The sequence below is a fragment of the Natrix helvetica genome, assembly GCF_964273705.1.
Source record: "Natrix helvetica genome assembly, chromosome: 3".
NCBI classification, from domain to species: domain Eukaryota; kingdom Metazoa; phylum Chordata; class Lepidosauria; order Squamata; family Natricidae; genus Natrix; species Natrix helvetica.
In genome coordinates this window covers 22,994,824-23,012,312 of record NC_138549.1, presented here as the reverse complement: position 1 = coordinate 23,012,312, position 17,489 = coordinate 22,994,824, and the positions used below count along the sequence as shown (strand labels likewise).

Below are 17,489 nucleotides of genomic sequence, written 5' to 3'. Positions count from 1 at the left end.
GGTAGCATTTTCAGCCATTAAATGGAAACTTTATGTAGGGCTGAAAAAATAATATTTGTTGAACCCAGAGACTTCTTCATAATTGCTAAATAATGGTCCTGATGGAGCCTGTAGCTGGGGAAAGGGGCTAGCAGAGGACTGGAAAAATCTACTTGATACTAATGTGAGAAGCTATTGGAGTTTTGGGGAATTAAACCAGAATGATTATTTTTCAGAAAAGATAAGAAGAGAGTACCTTATGCCCTAGAAAACTGACTCGTTGAGTTCCAAAACCTTCTTGGTTAAAAAAAAAGAAGAATCTAAAAATCTTTAGGCCATAGGGGTGATTGTTACATTTTTTTTCCATGGAAGAATGAGCATAAATGTTCATTTTAGGAACATTTGTTGATGTTACCTTATTCAAAATGATAAGGAAAGCTGAGGTTTTAGTTTAATACATGCTGGTATCTTACCACATCCATACTATCTGTGCACGACTTCAAATCTGCTTCACTGACCAAAGCAAGCTTTCTTAGGGCACATTCACTGGATACCAATGTAGTTGTTATTTGTGTTGTATTAGACCATCAACAAGGATTTTTGTTTTTTGCATTGCAAGCCAGCAATCTCTAAGTATTTCTGAAGTACAATTATAAGCCAGGTAAAAAAAGCACACCAAATGATATAGAATACTTGTGTTTAAGAAGCACCAGGTTTTTACATTTTTATTTCCTAATTCTGAAACTCAACACACTTGGTAGATTTAACAGCTCTTTCACATTCCAAGGCAATGTGACATATGAGAAAAAGACAATTTAACCTCTAAGGGGGTATTTGAGAGCCTTGTGCACATCTTACACAAAGCAGTCATGATACCTACTGTGAAGAAGTAAACAGAGAAATATTATGGGACAAAATTCATTCCTGATTTTAACTCACATGGTAATTCACACAGTCAGGACGATTAAATGGAGACATGCTATCTGGGTTTGGTGTTATTTAACAACACCTGTCAGCACCAGCTTTGGTTTGGAAGATGGAACCATGATGACTGCATAGCCCTCTGCATTTTCATCAGACCTGTATCTGGGTTGATTTTGCTCAGAATCAAATATTCCCTTTGAGAAGCTCAGGCTGTGCCTGCTACCACTGGTGGGGTTCAAATAATTTAACGACCGGTTCTCTGCCCTAATGACCATCTGGGTATGTGTGGCTCGGTGGTCATGTGACCGTGTGGGCGTGGCACCCATTGACATGAGTGATGTTGAGTTGGCCATGCCCATGGCCAACTCAACATCACTCATGTCAATGGGTGCTTTGCCTTAGCTGTTATGATGTAATAAGGGTTAACTGGAGAGGCAGTTTCTGTAAGCAGGGAAATAAAGATTAGGCTAGGAACAACAACAAAATGCTTCCTTCCTGCCTTCCTTACAGGATTAGCGCTGTGAAGTGGAAAAAAAACAAAATGAGATTTCTTCCAACAACCGCTTCTCTGAACTGCTTAGAAAGTTAACAACTGGCTCTCCCGAATAGGTGCAAACTGGCTGAATTCCACCACTGCCTGCCATCCTCAAGTTAAATCAGCCATGGGAAACCAAGTGTACAATGAGATCACAAGTTTTGTTCAAATTTGGGCCAAATCTTTGTTAATGGAGAGGCACAACAGCCATTTTAGCATAGCTGGACCCCAATTAAGAAGCATCAATGACAATGAGGACAGAATAGTACTCGGGATACAAAGTGTAATCATATAACTGCATAACCAGATACAGCTCAGGATCGATCCAAACCGGAGTACTTTCTCACAAAACCACCTTCCAGGGGTTCAACTTCAATGTGAAATTGATATAAAAACAGCTGTTCAAGCAACTGTTTTTCAGACATGTTTAATATGTCTAGTATATATATAATCAGAAAATGAAAAGTATTGCAAGAAATCTTGGAATGAGAAAACTTAATTTTTTCCCTTAATCTTGAGAAAAGTGAATGTCGTTAATTAATCCGTGAAGGCCCCTGTTCAGAAAATGTCAGTAAATCATCCGTACAAATCTGAACAAAGGGTGCTACAATGGGCAGATTCCACATGATTGCAATTATTTTCCCCACAATTGAGTTTTAGCATCTTTTAGATCAGCATTTTTAAGGTCCGTGGACTTCAAATCCCAATATTTCACAGCTGGCAGAATTCAAGACAGCTATGTGATCGACATTTTCTCTCCAACATGAGGTTGGTTCACCAATATCTGGGTCTTTGCAAATGGCTGCCGCTGTCTGAAATCAGAAATTTTCTGTGGCTGGCTCTGATTAGAACTCAGGTGGGAGACCACTATGGCCCCAGGACTGTAACTAGGACAGCATAGAAGAGAACAATGGCAAACTACTTCCGTCTCTTTCCCTAGAAAACTTTGTGATGTCTAGCTTGGCTAGAGGGTACAGCTTTTGAAGCACTGAAAGTCATGGACAGTGGCAGGAAGGTTTTTGTTCCCTTGCATGGCAGGCTGGGCAAAAATCAGCTGTGGACTTACTAATTATTCCCTAGGAGGTTTACAAGAGACTGCTTTCTGATTCCCAAATGTTTGGAATGTAGCAATTACATCGCTCCTTACCTCCGCTATAGATTACATTGCCCAAAGGAAGAAAGCCGGAAGGACCCTAGAGTGGAATTTTGAGTAGAACAGAAATGAGACTGTTACAATTCTGATTAAAAGAAATTCCTACTTCAGGCTTCTTGAAATCAAAGCGCATCTCTAAGTGGTTTGGCTAATGGATCTCCTGAAATATGCCCATCAGGATCACAGAAGAGTAGATTACAGATCATGTTAACCAGATGTATCCTTCAGATATTTTAAGTTTTTTTGCAGTTAATTAAGCACATAAGAGTACAATCATCATTACCAAATCAAGCTGTTCTGCATACTCTCATGTCTGTATCCCACAGATTTTCACAAAGGCATGAGTTGGGAGTTACCCCTGCAAGGGGCTTCCGTGGACAGTTTGTCAAAAAAAAATCAAGGTAGTGATTAGAACCGTGTGGTTAAAGTCCTTTTTTTTTTTGCATGAGTTGTGTATATGATATCACAAAAATGCATACTTGACTTTTTGGATACCTTCCCTATCCATGTGGAACTCATGCAAACCCACAACGTTTGGACAGGACCTTCAGAGAGTCTCCAAAATTACTCCAGATTAATACCTTAACACAGGAGTGTCAAACTCAATTTCATTGAGGGCCACATCAAAGTTGTGCTTGATCTTGGGGGACCAGGGAGGCATGGCATGGTGGGCATGGCCAGCTCAACATCACTCGTCGAGGCTCTGTTTTCACTGGCAGAGGGCTGCAAGAGGTCATTGCAGTCAAAAACTGAGCTCGGGCGGGCTGTGCACAGCGTCCCCATAATCCATTTTCGCTGGCAGAGGGCTGCAGGAAGCCGTGGCCAAAAACGGAGCCTGGAGGGCTGCGCGTGGTTCTCCCATGCTCTGTCTTCACTGATAGAGGGACCGTAGGCCGGTCCTTCGCTGTTTCCAGGGTGGCCCCACAGGCCAGATCTAAGCACCCCATGGGCTACATCTGGCCTGCAGGTCTTGAGTTTGACACCCCTGCCTTAACAGGACCAAAGGTAGAAATTATCAAATGTATGGGGAATACAGCAGAGGTGGGTTGCTCCTGGTTCAGCCTGGATTGGGCAAATTGGTAGTAATGGTAGTGGGAGGCTCTGCCCACCTGCCCGGATGCTTCTGCACATGCGCAGAAGTGTTGCGTGCATGAACCGGTAGTAAAAAAAAATGGAAACCCACCACTGGAATACAGGTAATCCTAGTTTAGCGACCACAACTGAGACTGTGAAGTGATCGCTAAGTGAAACTGCAATTGCGCTTGTGATCTTATTTCAGCTTCCTTTGCTTTACAGACCTGCGAAGTTGATAAATGGGAGAACTAGTTGCAATGTTACTTTTTCATCAGAGTAACAGCAAGCATCTGCTGTACAAGGCAGATGTTAAGCGAGGACTACCTGTATTTGAATTGTATTCAATTAACTTATTTTAATGAAAATTTGATTAAACCTTTTTTTTTCTCACTGGGGACCATATATGTCCTCTGTGTAGGCGGTTCCATGACTACATACCATTCGAAGACTAAATGCAGATTGCAGAAAAAAATGATTGTGTATTCCTGCTATAAAGAAATGGGCAGACAGTCTCCTCTTTGACTTTTGCACTTGTCAATAATGAAAGGATGACATTTACCCAAGCAACACATACACACAAAAAGCTGGTTGACAAAACATTTTCCCCCTACAAAGATGTGTCAACCCTGAGCTTGTAATTAAGAAGTTAAAATCTGTGATTTTTATATATATATTTATATTTATATTCATATATATAAAAATAGATGGCCGTACTAAGACTAAAAAAGTGAAAGAAATTCAGAGTGTCAGTACTATATATATTATATATGTATATAGAGAGATATTTGTGTGAGTGCGTGCACATGTAGGAGTGTCAATAGTTCAGCAAGAGAATTCCCTTTTGATACAACAAACAATAGGGAGAAAGTCATTTCTTTGAAAAGTTAAGATATTGATCCAATTACTATTATTGGCTGCTTTTAAATTGACCATTTGGGTATGTTGAATAGTATGGGTTCAGAAAATTCTGTTCGAGATCAAAAGTGAAAGTAAGAAAGATTTCTGTATATCGTAAGATATTTGTGTGTGTGGGGGGGGATTTAAATGTTTTAAATTCAAGAATTGTTAAAAAAAGTGCTGTGGGTGGGTAGTGATAGGGTGTGTGTGTCTGCAGAGGTTTGTTAAAAATGCCAAGATTGGGGTACAGGCATGTGATTGAAGCCCCACCCCTTTTATGTGTAATCTATGAACACAGTAGGCCTCTAAAAAGAGGAGGGGCTTCAAATACATGCTCATGGCTGCCATTTTGACTTTTTTGGCACCATCCTGCAGATACCCCCAAAGGGCACTCCTGTGCCCATGTTGTAACATGGGTTCAACCAACTGCAACAAAAACCTTACCGTGTTTCCCTGAAAATGAGACAGTGTCTTATCCCCCCCCCCCGAAATAAGCACTTGGCCTTATTTTCGGGGAGGTCTTATTATTTTTGAGGTGCAGGAGGAGGCGAGCATGGTCACCTCATGGCTGCTGCTGTGTTGCAATATTTTCAGGGAGGGCTTATTTTCAGGGGAGGGCTTATTTTAGCGCATGCGCTCAAAAGCCCAATTGGGCTTATTATCCGGGGAGATCTTATTTTTCGGGAAACAGGGTAGTTGTCAAATACAAACTGGTGAGAGCAAAGGGACAGAAAGGTGCTACTCATGTTCTCAGAAAGTGTCCTATTTTTGCTTCAAACCCCTCCGCTAACTCTTCTGTTGACAGTTCAGAATAAACATAGTTACACCTGTGTTACAAAAAAAAAAAAAAAAAAAAAACCCAAAACAGAACACCAAACTCCAAGATATTCTCTCAGTGACGTAACATCATTTTGGTGATTTGAAGTGCAATACGGAAGTGTCCTAGATAAGAAGGCTTGGCTTTCCTGTGTGTGCATATGTACGTGCTTATTATTCGGCCTTGGAATAGCTTTATTTTCAACATGTTTCTTCTTCCCGTTCTCTTTTTCTTTCTAATGGAAAAAAAAAGAAATAAAAATAAAAGCCCATGTCGGGTCCCCTAAATCTCCACCCCCCTTTCTTTCTTTCTTTCTTTCTGAGGCATAAAAGCAAATCATATTCTGAAAAGTCTTCTAGAATAAAAGTGTGAGAGAAGAGATCGCTGAGAAGCAGACATCGCCTTCCCCAGATGGAAACCAGAAGAGGCTCTTCTAGGCCCCGGCACTCTCAATGAACGTGCCAAATCGGGCAGGGTGCAGGGCCGCTTCCTTCTGGTAGAAAACCGTAAGGGTTGGTGGTGTGGTCCATTGTCTGAGGACATCAGAAAAGGAGCAAATTGGCTGTTCTGTTCTTTTTCAATAGCTAAAAGGCAGTCAGAGCTGACCGGACCCAGGATTATCTGCAGTGTCTTTGCAGGAGAAAGACTGTAAGAAGGAGGAAGCCTGTGAGGACAGATGGGTTTGGCTGGCTGACTGAAGAGTCCACTTCCCTCCTGTCTGAGTCAATGAGAGGAGTTTCTGTGGTGATGAATTCAAATTCCGTTGGACAAATGTCATCTGTACAGCCACTTCCACTACCGGAACCACTGGTTTCCTCACCTGTAGAACCAGGGAGAAAAAGAGAGAAATCAGGAAGAGCTTGAAAGAACAGCTCAAGCTGTACGCAGAGAGTGAAGTAGCTCCAGGTGACTTTCAATGTCTGAGAGCTACTGCCTGATGGGTCTGAGTGTACCACTTGGTGGACCATCAGCTTCTAGGATGGCTGGTTCAGAACTCCTTCCCAGGACCTCATAGCAGGTCCTACATTGACCATTGACCTACAAGTGGAAGAAGGATCTGCCGGGGTCATGCAGCGGAGCCCACAAAGATACTCTCAAAAGGCCAATCATTGAAGCAAACACAAGGACTGAATTATTTAATTTGAATTTTTTTTAAAAAATATAGCTGCCTATTTAAGAGACCTCAGTGGGAAGACTGTCAATAAAGCTGTTCTGCTGACACAAATTATTAAAATAGTCATGAGTTTGGGCTCAAAGAAATAGCAGAATCGAAATAGCAAACTGAAAAATCTGTTAGCAAATTGCAACTTGGATATTTCCACAAATGTAGTGAGAGGTATAACAGTGTTTTTGCAGGATATTCTTAGCCAAATTATTAATAAGCTAAATATTTATTTATCTATATTTCATTTAAAACAAAAGTTATTTTGACTTTGGATAGAGGAGGGTTCTATATTAAAAAAATTCAACACGGTATAATAATGCTGGAAAAATGAATCCCACCACTGGTGTTACTAATTTAAAAACTGCAGTGATTCAGTTAACACATGTGAGAAGAAAAGTCGTAAAATGGGGCAAAACCCACTCAACAAATTTCTCACTTAGCAACATAAATTTTGGGCTCAATTGTGGTCGTAAGTTGAGGACTAGCTGAAATAAAATAATGTGAACATCTGAGGAAGAACAGCTTTGCCCGGTTGACACTTAATGTGCAACGATTTATTAATCTGGGCATGGCACACCTTTTTTTGTCTCCACCAAGACAAGGTAGAGAAGCTAGTTTCTGAGGTAGATATTTTACAAAAATAAAATTGCCATGTGTGGACATTTGAAAAAAGAAAGGGAACTGCTGCTATTTTTTAAAAAGAAAATCCATATAATACTTGGTACTTATGTACAAGTCACATTCTTAACCACAGTATTTCCTATGCAAAATAAAGAATAAAGATAACTTTAGTTTTTTTCCTGGTGCTGATGAATTTAACCATCCCTATTAAAAATGTAGTTAACTATTCTTTATTTGGTGAGAAGAAAGCTTTTCCATTTTTATTCCATTAATTTTACATAGATGTCTTCAGGTTTCATTTTAAGCCTTTTTGGCACATCAGCGTAACATCTACATACCATGAAACTATTGAAGTATTAATCTTGAAGTAATGTGTGTGTGTGTGTGTGTGTATACTCAACAAATCAATCGGTAAACACAAACACATTCTGGTGTGTTTGTATATAAAATGAAAAAAAAAAGTAGCATACTTCCAAAAATATTCTCTCAATGGGAGCTCTTGCAGTATTAAAAGGCAGTTTTTCAAGTGTTTATTAAAATTTCATTCTAATACAGAAATTTTCAACAAATCATTTATGTTAGCACAAGATAACTGAGTGTTATGCATTCCTCTTTTGCTCTATGGCTGTGATGGCGAACCTATGGCACACGTGCCACAGGTGGCATGAAGAGCCCTCTCTGCGGGCATGCCAGCTGGAGCCATAGCCCAGCTCCACTGTGCATGTGTGTGCACCTCCTGCTGGCCAGCTCTTCTTTGGGTCTCAGCTGCGCATGCACGGGGGGGGTAGGACGCATGTGGGGGATGTACTGCTCCATGGCCTACATATATAGAGTTTTCAGAAGCCAACCAAGGACTACCCCAGCCCTTTGCTTTCCCTAGACTGGGCTTCTTCTGTTCTTTATTAAACATCCTGATTTTTTTAAATCTTAAATTGTTATTATCAGATTAATCTAATTTTACTTATTTGACCATATCTACGTACTGTTCTAAAGTGTCTTTAAAATACTCCATAGTATTTCTTCTTATCTTTTTGAGATATTTTAGAACTGTTTTATCCTAAATGTAATTTCCTTACTGATCAATCACCAAATAAAAAAAAATTGATCGATCAAACCAGGGATATTCTGCCCATCAAACAAGAATTACAATCAGTGAGCCACCACTAACCAATAAAAAAAAATGCAAGGAAGAAAGGAATTTTTATTTCAAAGCTGGTTGCTGTGCTTACACACATGCGCGTTTTGATGAATTTGATATAACTTAAGATGCATATATTTTTGTGTGTGTGCACACCCACAGACGTATAAAATATGTCAGTCCAATAAAATCTGCCCCCCCCCCCCAAAAGGAAAGTAATGGAAGGCTGTTTGCCTGGAACAGAACAGAAAATTGGAAGCATACACCAGCAGGAGGATTATCCAGGAAATGAACTTTTGGGGCCTGCACTCTGCACTGAATCCTTTGCAGGGTGCTGCTAAAGAGTCATAACAGATGTTTTCAAGACAAGCGTAGAGTTAAGCGGCATCAGCATAGGCCTGGAGCAAACTGTGTGGAAGAAGCAGGATGGCGAGGGGAAACCCCTTTTCATGTTACATATGTGCGCATACAAGAGTGGAATTCAGCTGGTTCGGACCAGTTTGAGTGAACCGGATGTTAATTTTAATCTGGTTTGCCAAAAAGGACCGGCTGACTCTGCCCACACTACTCTTCCCCTCCCAGGAATCTCCATGTGGCCCGTTTTGGATGCCAGGTAAATTCAGGGCCCACACGGAGGCTCTGGGAGGGCTAAAAATGGGCCTATTGGAAGTACCGGAAGTCTGGAAATGGGTCTGTTTCTGGCCTCCGGAAGGCCTCCAGAGCCTAGGGGAGGTCATTTCCGCCCTCCCGGAGGCTCAGGGAAACCCTCCGGAACCTGGGGAGGGTGGACAACGGGCCTACCGGAAGTTCAGGAAGTCCAAAAACAGGCCTATTTTGGGCCTTGGGAAGCTCGGGACAAGCCGCTGGAGCCTGGGGAGGGTGAAAACGCGTCCCCCACTATGGTGCAGGAGGCCAAGTAGGCCATGCCCATCATGGCCATGACCACCTAGCAACCGGGCAGAGAATGGGTTGCTAACATTTTTTAATCCCACCGCTGTGCATACCCACATGCTCTTCCCGTCTTTTTGTAGGAGAGACACACACTCTTGCTCTCTAAAAGGAAACTGTGCAGCTGGGTACCATTTCTTATCTTCTGATTTAGGGGTAGAATAGACAAGAGGTATGTGTGTGCTGCCGACTCAGTGGTACCTTAGGTGGGCATCTTACTGGAAGTTTTCAAAAATAGATTGGACAATCTATTTTTGACTGGGAATGGTATAATATTCCTGTCTTGAGCAGGGGATTGAACTAGAAGACCTCCAAGGTCCCGTCCAGCTCTGTGATTCTATGATTTAATCTAAAAGGAAAGCAGCTTGAGAGTGTCCAGCCTCTGCTCATCGTATGGTAGAAACTTTCTGGGTGGGATAAAAGGACTGGTTTTGTTTATACTGTAGGACCTCTTATTGGTAGACATGGAAGGCCTTAGCATATGAAAGCTCATAAAACCATTGAAAGTAAAAGAAAGACTTGGATGGTGATAGAGTGGATGGACCTCCACCCTTTGTTTCATATGTGTAAGATTACTCTTTACAAGTCAAACAAAAAGCAACAGTTTTAAGACAATACAGAGTCTTCAAAACACCTTTTTTCGGCTCTCACCTTCCTCTCTGGGATTGCTGAAAAATTAGCCATGTGTTTCCTCTTCATTCAGAAGTGGGAAACAAACTCAATAGTATTGTAAGCCCTGGAGTTGGCTTAACACCATTAAAAACTGGAGCACGGTACCCCGATTAGATTAACATGCAAAACCTGGTTTCCACCTCCATTTATGATGTGACCTTACTTACTCTGCCCAAATGCCCACCCACAGCGATGTCTAGCCACCAAAAGCAATTACAGCACTGGATACAGAAAGAAGACAGCCATTAATTTCAATGCAAATCGCTACTAGCGTTAGAAGTCGGAAAGAAAGGTTGCAGCAGAGAAAATTGCCTACATAATGTCTTACTTGTGTCCTGAAAGTTCACATCATTCCCATTGTATGCATTTTTAAGTTTGTTGGTCATTACTCTTAGTGCCATGATTTGCTGTCTTATGTAGGTATCAGGCCGGGTGATGTCCACATCAACCTCAGGATTGTTTATCTGATTGGTGAGTCCATCGTTCATGATTTCAGGTAGATACCTGTACACCAGAATGGAGAATTAAGACACATCTTTCGTAATGATGACACTTCGATGGCATTATTCACTGAGACAAGGACATTCATCCATGACTTATACACGTTCATCTTTTGTAATAAATATGCTTATAGGATCATTCATTCATTCTATGGTGTCTTGTGTTTCGGGGAGGGATGTCTTCCTAGAATGGATGCAAACAAATAGTTTCCTTTTCCCCCAAAATAATAAAACACCACTGTATTTCCTGAGTAACCATAGCTCAAAATTTGAAAATTCCTAAACGTCCTATTCTACAGAGGGAGATAGATGGGAGAGAATATTTTCATGAATTCCTGTTTATGTTTTAAAGAAATAATTTACCCTTATTTATACTGGGATAGGTTTCTACCGGTTCGCCCTGGATTGGGCGCACTGGTAGTGGCTGCGGCAGGAGGCTCCGCCTACCCGCCTGAAAGCTTCTGTGCATGCGCAGAAGCGTCAAGCGCGCACAAGCGAACTGGTAGTAAGATAAATTGAAACCTACCACTGGGTGTAATGTATTAACATTGTTAATTTTGCATAAAAGAACCACATAATTCCATACTAAAAATTGGCATGACTTACTTCCGTGCTCTTCTTTACATTCTTCTGTTGGAATAACCAGGAATTAAAAGCTCTAGGTTTTATTAAGAGCAGGTAAATGAAACTTTGGTCCCACTGAAATAAATGAACCTTGTGTATATATTTGAGAGCTACTGATTTCAGTAAGAATTAAGTACATACATTTGGAAAGTAATTCTCTAGTCAATGGAACAACATCTGATTTAGAGGACAAATCAAAAGAAAATAACATCCTCTTTTTTCTGCGTCTATGACCAGTTCCTAATATAATAACCAAAAATCCAAATGATTCATGACAGTGATTTGGCACAATATATGCCATGAGGGACTGTGAATTTGAAGAAATGAATCTTCTCTGTCATCCACTAATCAGGAAAAGCCCTAAAAGAAGTATATCTCCCAATGGATATATAGATTTTCAAGGGTGTAGGTATGCTGGTCTTGTTGTATTCGGGTCTTTTCCCATGTAAGATTGAGACTGTTTTGGCAACATTTCGGTGAGGTCTCACTCGCCATCTTCATAGCCCAAAACCCAGCCTGAAGATGGGGAGTGAGACCTCGCCGAAACGTTGCCAAGACAACCTCAATCTCACATGGGAAAAGACCTGAATACAACAAGACCAGCATATATACATATGTGTGTGTGTGTGTGTGTGTGTGTGCGTGTGTTTATTAAAGCCATCAAAAAAGAGATTAGGATTACAGAATTAGGAAATAAAAGAGTTGGGAAATAACCTTAGAGGTCTTCTAGTCCAACCCCCTGCTCAAGCAGGAGACTCCATAGTACCACTCCAGGCAAATGGAAGGACATTAAATGTTTTTCCTTCCATATTTCCTCTCTGTCCAGACAACCTTGCCTGATTGTATTGGAGATTTTGACAATAAATCCTCTTAAACCTGGTTATTGGACTTCCAATTTCAATATTTTAAGAAAGTGTTGGAATATTTTTATATATTTACAATGAGGAAGGATAGAAATGCTAATTCCTGCCAAACATAAACAAAGGAATATATCATGTAGCAAAATCTATGTAAAGGAAAACAATATATCTTATGTACAGAAAAACACTCATATTGGAAAGATAAAACACCCATTGTTTACTTCAGATAAAGAAACACCTGCCTAATCATAAATAAGGAAGTTTGTCATAACTTTTAAGATAATCTGTTTTAACAGAATACAAAAGGAAGGTGTTCATCTTGATAGAGCAGAAACTGTGGTAATAATACATTCCATTCTACTGATAACAACTGGTTAACATTCTAAACTTTGGACCCCTATTAAAAAAGGAAACAGAGAGAAATGCAGAGTGACCACCTGCCCCAAAATCTGATAGTTCTGGGTGAAGAGACATATTTTGACAGAGAAACAGGAACAGAGAAAACAAAGGAGTTTAAAGCTTCTGGCAAAAGAAAAGGAGAAAAAGGTGCATAGGCTAATTAAAGAGATCACATTAATACTCTTGCATTAATAAGAGAATATTGTTAGTTAACCAGGAAACTGTTTCTAACATCATTTATGACGAACTCTTAGCTAATCTATGAAAAGACTGGACTTCCTTTTGAATATGCAGATTCACAGGTGTGTTGGGCTGTTGAGTGTATTTAAGTTGCAGGATGCATTGAAATTGTTAGAAAGCTAACAGGTTTATCAAGACCATTGGATTTACACACATTAAAATGGGGTCTATAACAATTCACCATGGCCAACTTGCCATGGCCAATTCACCACGGCCAACTCGCCATGGCCAACTCACCACGGCCAACTTGCCACGGCCAACTCACCACGGCCAACTTGCCATGGCCAACTCACCACAGTCAACTTGCCATGGCTAACTTGCCATGGCTAACTCACTTCAGGATAATTCGCCATAGCCACCTTGCAGCAAGACAACTCGCTGCGGGACAAGAGTTACACTAATATCAAAAAAAAATAGTGGAATAGAATTATTTAAAAAAGGATGCAGAAGGAGGGACAGAATGAAATGTGAATGGCAAAAATTAAAAAAAAAGTAATTTATTTTAAATAATTACATAGAATTGGTAAATTGTCCCGCAGCGAGTTGAACCACGGTGAGTTGGCCATGGCGAGTTGTCCTGCAATGAATTGGCCATGGTGAGTTGGCTATGGCAAGTTGGCCATGGCAAGTTGGCCATCGTGAATTGTCCCATTAGGTTTAAAATGTGCTCTAAAATGCACCGAGCCTCAGTGTTGGGCCTGAAGATATCGTCAGAAATTGAAAAATGATGAATAACCAAGCAGAATCTAAGACCAATACTTTCTGGGATTACTTACAATTGATAATGTTTTTATAGCAAAAGTAAACAATGACTAGTGATCCATAGATCCAAATTGTTAACTGCGTTCTTCAAAAATGCACATAGATTTATAGGGTGGCGGGGGAAGTATCGAGAAGCTTCATCTTCTCTTGGCATCTTTTTTAACCCTTTCTGTCTGACATGGGTTAAAGTAACAAATTAGGCAAGCCTTTTCAGCATAGGCTTATGGTAAACTTTTCATTTTACCCTTCATTCACACATACAAACACATATGCCCATAGAGGAATTTAACCCAACATGTTTTTTAAAAGATGTAAGTTCTAAGTTCTAAGTGGATGTAAGCCGTCTAGAGTTGTAAGATGTAAGCCACCTTGATAGTGAAATGGGTGGTATATACATTTAATAAATACAACATGTATGTTTTTTAAACAAATCGTATAAAGTTATAAACTTATTATGGTAATTGCCAAAGGTTTTTACACTAATAATCTGCACAAATCCAAGAAGCTGGAATTTCTGGCATTTGTACCGTGTTTCCCAGGTCTTATATTATTTTTTTGCTCCAAATGACGCATTAGGGCTTATTTTCTGGTTAGATCTTATTTTGGGGGAAATACGGTACTAAATGCACCCAGCTGGCTGACAATCTTAACTAGGATTTATTTTGGGGATAGTGCTTACTTTACGAGCATCCAGAAAAATCATGCTAGCACTTGTTTTCCAGTTGGGTCTTATTTTCAGGGAAATTCCAGTTACAATGGAGAGAGATCACTTTCATTAGTTATGGACAAAGAATGCCAGTATTCCTTGTGTTCAATTGACAAAGTGTTGCAAAGCAGAGCAAAGCCTTCTAGACACCTACATGCGAGTTTCATCTGTAAATATTGTTTTTATTGTGTTTTTTCTCACTTACTTAGCTTTGGTGTGTCCATTCCAACAATCCTCTTCATTAAACATGCCAGCAGTCACTGTTTCTTCCTTGCAGATGGTGTAGGGTAATGTAGACCAGAACTTTTTGGAAAGCTTTAGCTTTTCTTTAATGTCAATTACCTAATCATAAGAGAAAGGGAAGGTATTTGGTTAAGAAATGCCCAGTAAAGCCATTTCTGAAAAGAATATTCAAAGAATTCAATAAATATGGCACATGTACTAGGATCAGGGTTAAGCTACAGGATAAAGTTCTGTGGATTTGCTGGTTGGGACCCTTGAATGACATCCCAGTGGCCAAGCTGCAACAACCCAGCATATGCTAGCTTGGCTGGATCCAGGCTGATGGAGAATCATAGGCTTTAAAATATGGGAATGTTAGCAAACACTCATGCACAGGCACTTCGACTTGTACAAGCTGAGTGGTGTCTCCTTGCATATGAGCGCCATCCTGTCACTCGGGCAATTCAAGCTGTGCATGTGTGTGCACTGGCCTGCCGCTTGTGTGGCCCGATTCCCCTATACCCCTCCCAACGAGGACGCCAAGTCACAAAGGTTGGAGACCATTGCTTTAGGATGCATCTCCCTATTTGTGGAAGAACAGCATCTTTCTCCCTTCTCGAACTTGCGTTCTTTTAGGAAGACTTTTTGTGTTTCTTTTAAGAAACGTTAACTCTTTACATCAAGGGTGTCCAAACTTGGGAACTTTAAGACTTGTGGACTTCAACTCCCAGAATTCCCCAGCAGCTAGGGAATTCTGGGAGTTGAAGTCCACAAGTCTTAAAGTTCCCAAGTTTGGACACCCCTGCTTTACATCTTCAATAGCTGAATGTCCCAACCTTTACCAATAAATTTGGGTATAAGATAAATATCCACATTCTGTTATTTGCAGATATCAAGCCCCACGTAGGTACAGATTAAACACTTGTGAAATGCATGATATCCCACTCTGGCTGGGGGAAACCATTGGTTGCCAAAACTCTACATCTCCCTGGGACTGTTGTATAATGGTCTGTATATAAAGCGCATCACAAAGACAGAAAATTAGACAACAGAACTAAACAAAATAAAAGAAACAGAAACAAAGGTTTAAAATCCTACCTGTATGTGACTAACTATAATCACGTGAAATAATTCCCATATAAAAATACCTTACTGTACTCTTCAGTTCTGGTAGTCCAAGTCGTGTGTGTGTGTGTGTGTGTGTGTGTGTGTGTGTGTGTTGTGTGTGTGATTTTTCAAGCATTGCTACTGCTCCCTTCATGTATGACAAAACCTGAGACTTTCTTGTCCTCTAGATGGCAATATTGACTAATGCTTTCTTTTCCCACTACTTGAGACACACAACTCCATACAAAATATATCCTGCATAAAATTGCAGATTATTCTATTGAATATAAAACTGACAGGACTGATATTTTAAAACTTGAAACTGACAGGCTGCTATTTTAATGAGGTCTGCCAGAGCCAAGGTTAACCAAAACCTTCGTTCATTACAAAATGTTAAGACCTCAATTCGCAGCAAGTGAAGGAAGAACACTACACCTAGTGATATCTTGACAGGGTTCTCAAAATTGCATTGTGAATGTGTTTTGCAAACTCATGCCTTTTGAGTTTTTTTTAAAGTACAACTTTAAACAAATTTCATTTTATTCCTTTAAAAAATAAATAACACAGCTGGGGTAATTATAAATGAGTATTGCATTGTACCTGTTGCAATAACATTAAACAAACATTTATTCTAAAGAGGCTTTTCTTTTGTTATAAAAAACAACTGAAATGAAATACAATCAACAAAATATATATTTTAAATTGATAGCAACCTCATACTTTACTTAAGAGCTCTGATGCGGAAGCAATTAGCTTACTAATATCAATTAAGGTATTAACACAGCAAGAGCCACGTTGGGCCAGATCAAAGATAGACTGAGTCAATTTTTTTGTTCCTACATCAGCCATCCAAATACCTCTGAGAAGGGTTTGATAATCATGATTTCACTGCAGGAACACTCTTTTGCTAGGAATTCTTGTTTATACTTAATTCGTCTTGAGTATGCGTATATATATCACTGGTGGGATTCAAATTTTACTACCGGTTCTGTGCGCATGGCTTAGTGGGCGTGGCATGGCTTGGTAGGCGTGGCTTGATGGGCATGGCATGGGAAGGATACTGTAAAATCTCCATTCCTTCCCCATTCCAGGGGAAGCTTATTACAAAATCCCCATTCTGTCCCAATCAGCTGGGACTTGGGAGGCAGAGAATAGATTGGGGGCTGGGCCAGCCAGAGGTGGTATTTACTGGTTCTCCAAACTACTCTTTTGCTACCCGTTTTCCAGAACTGGTCAGAACTGCTGAATACCACCTCTGATGTATATACACACACCTCTACATTTCAAAACCACAGCACTCCCAATAAATTCCATTTAAAGGAACAACGCTTCTAGCTGTGTTTACACTCCTGGAATTCTCTCTGCAACTAGTATGCAGATAGTATCCTCTTCTGCAAGGCAGAAAGCTATGGATAGACCTGAAATTAATGTGTTTCTTTTGTTTTGATGCTGCTCATTTGGCATGTACGTTTTAAAAATATTTTAAGATTTTAAAAAAAGATTCGTAAGCTGACTGAAGAAATCATGACAGTGTAAGCGTTCCTTGATTAATGACTACTCAATCAGTGACTGTTTGAACTTGCAACAGCGCGGAACACGTGGTGCTTATGATGGGTCCTCGGAGTTCTGGTTGACACAGAGTCACAATTGCCGGGTTTCAATAAGCAAAAATTCATTGGAAATTCAGCACGAGATTGTAAAATGGCAACCACATGACATCATCACTTAGTAATGTGCAGTGATTTGCTTAATGATGGCAACAGGGAGTACTGGATTCGCAGTTGCTAAGAAGCATGGTCACGTGATGTTGTGCTTAAAACAACAGCAATTCCGGTTCCAATTGCTGTTGTTAACAGGGGACTCCCTGTATGTAAGTAAATAAATCTTATTGCTTAGTAATGCAATGGATATGTTAACTCTGTGCAATTTTTATAAAAAACACAGGAAATTCTAGATTATGAAAGATTTAAGAAAGGGCCCAGAAAGAAAAGAAAATTATTGCATAATAAGGCTGTCAGTGATGATATTCATTTTCTATCCATCTCCCTTAGACCACAGTTTCTCAACCTTTCTGGCTTTGCAGACTGGTGGGGGGGGGGAAGAGATGATTCTGCATGAGTGTTGGGCAACTGCATGCATGCACAGC

The 17,489-nt window shown here is 40.2% G+C and overlaps 1 protein-coding gene across 4 annotated transcripts in view; it reads right to left on the bottom strand.

Annotated features, from left to right (window-relative positions):
- Window positions 1–694: 694 nt before the first annotated feature.
- GPC6 (glypican 6) overlaps window positions 695–17,489 on the bottom strand; it is a 926,174-nt gene continuing 909,379 nt past the window's right edge. For 2 of the 4 annotated variants that reach the window (XM_081948719.1, XM_081948721.1), the window contains 3 exons: window positions 14,220–14,356; window positions 10,240–10,427; window positions 695–6,199 (listed from right to left, as the gene is read on the bottom strand). In XM_081948719.1, the coding sequence (XP_081804845.1) occupies window positions 5,997–6,199; window positions 10,240–10,427; window positions 14,220–14,356 (528 nt within the window). In that variant the 3' untranslated portion in view covers window positions 695–5,996. The remainder of the gene's footprint in view (window positions 6,200–10,239; window positions 10,428–14,219; window positions 14,357–17,489) is intronic. The other 2 variants (XM_081948720.1, XM_081948722.1) reach the window with 1 other exon arrangement.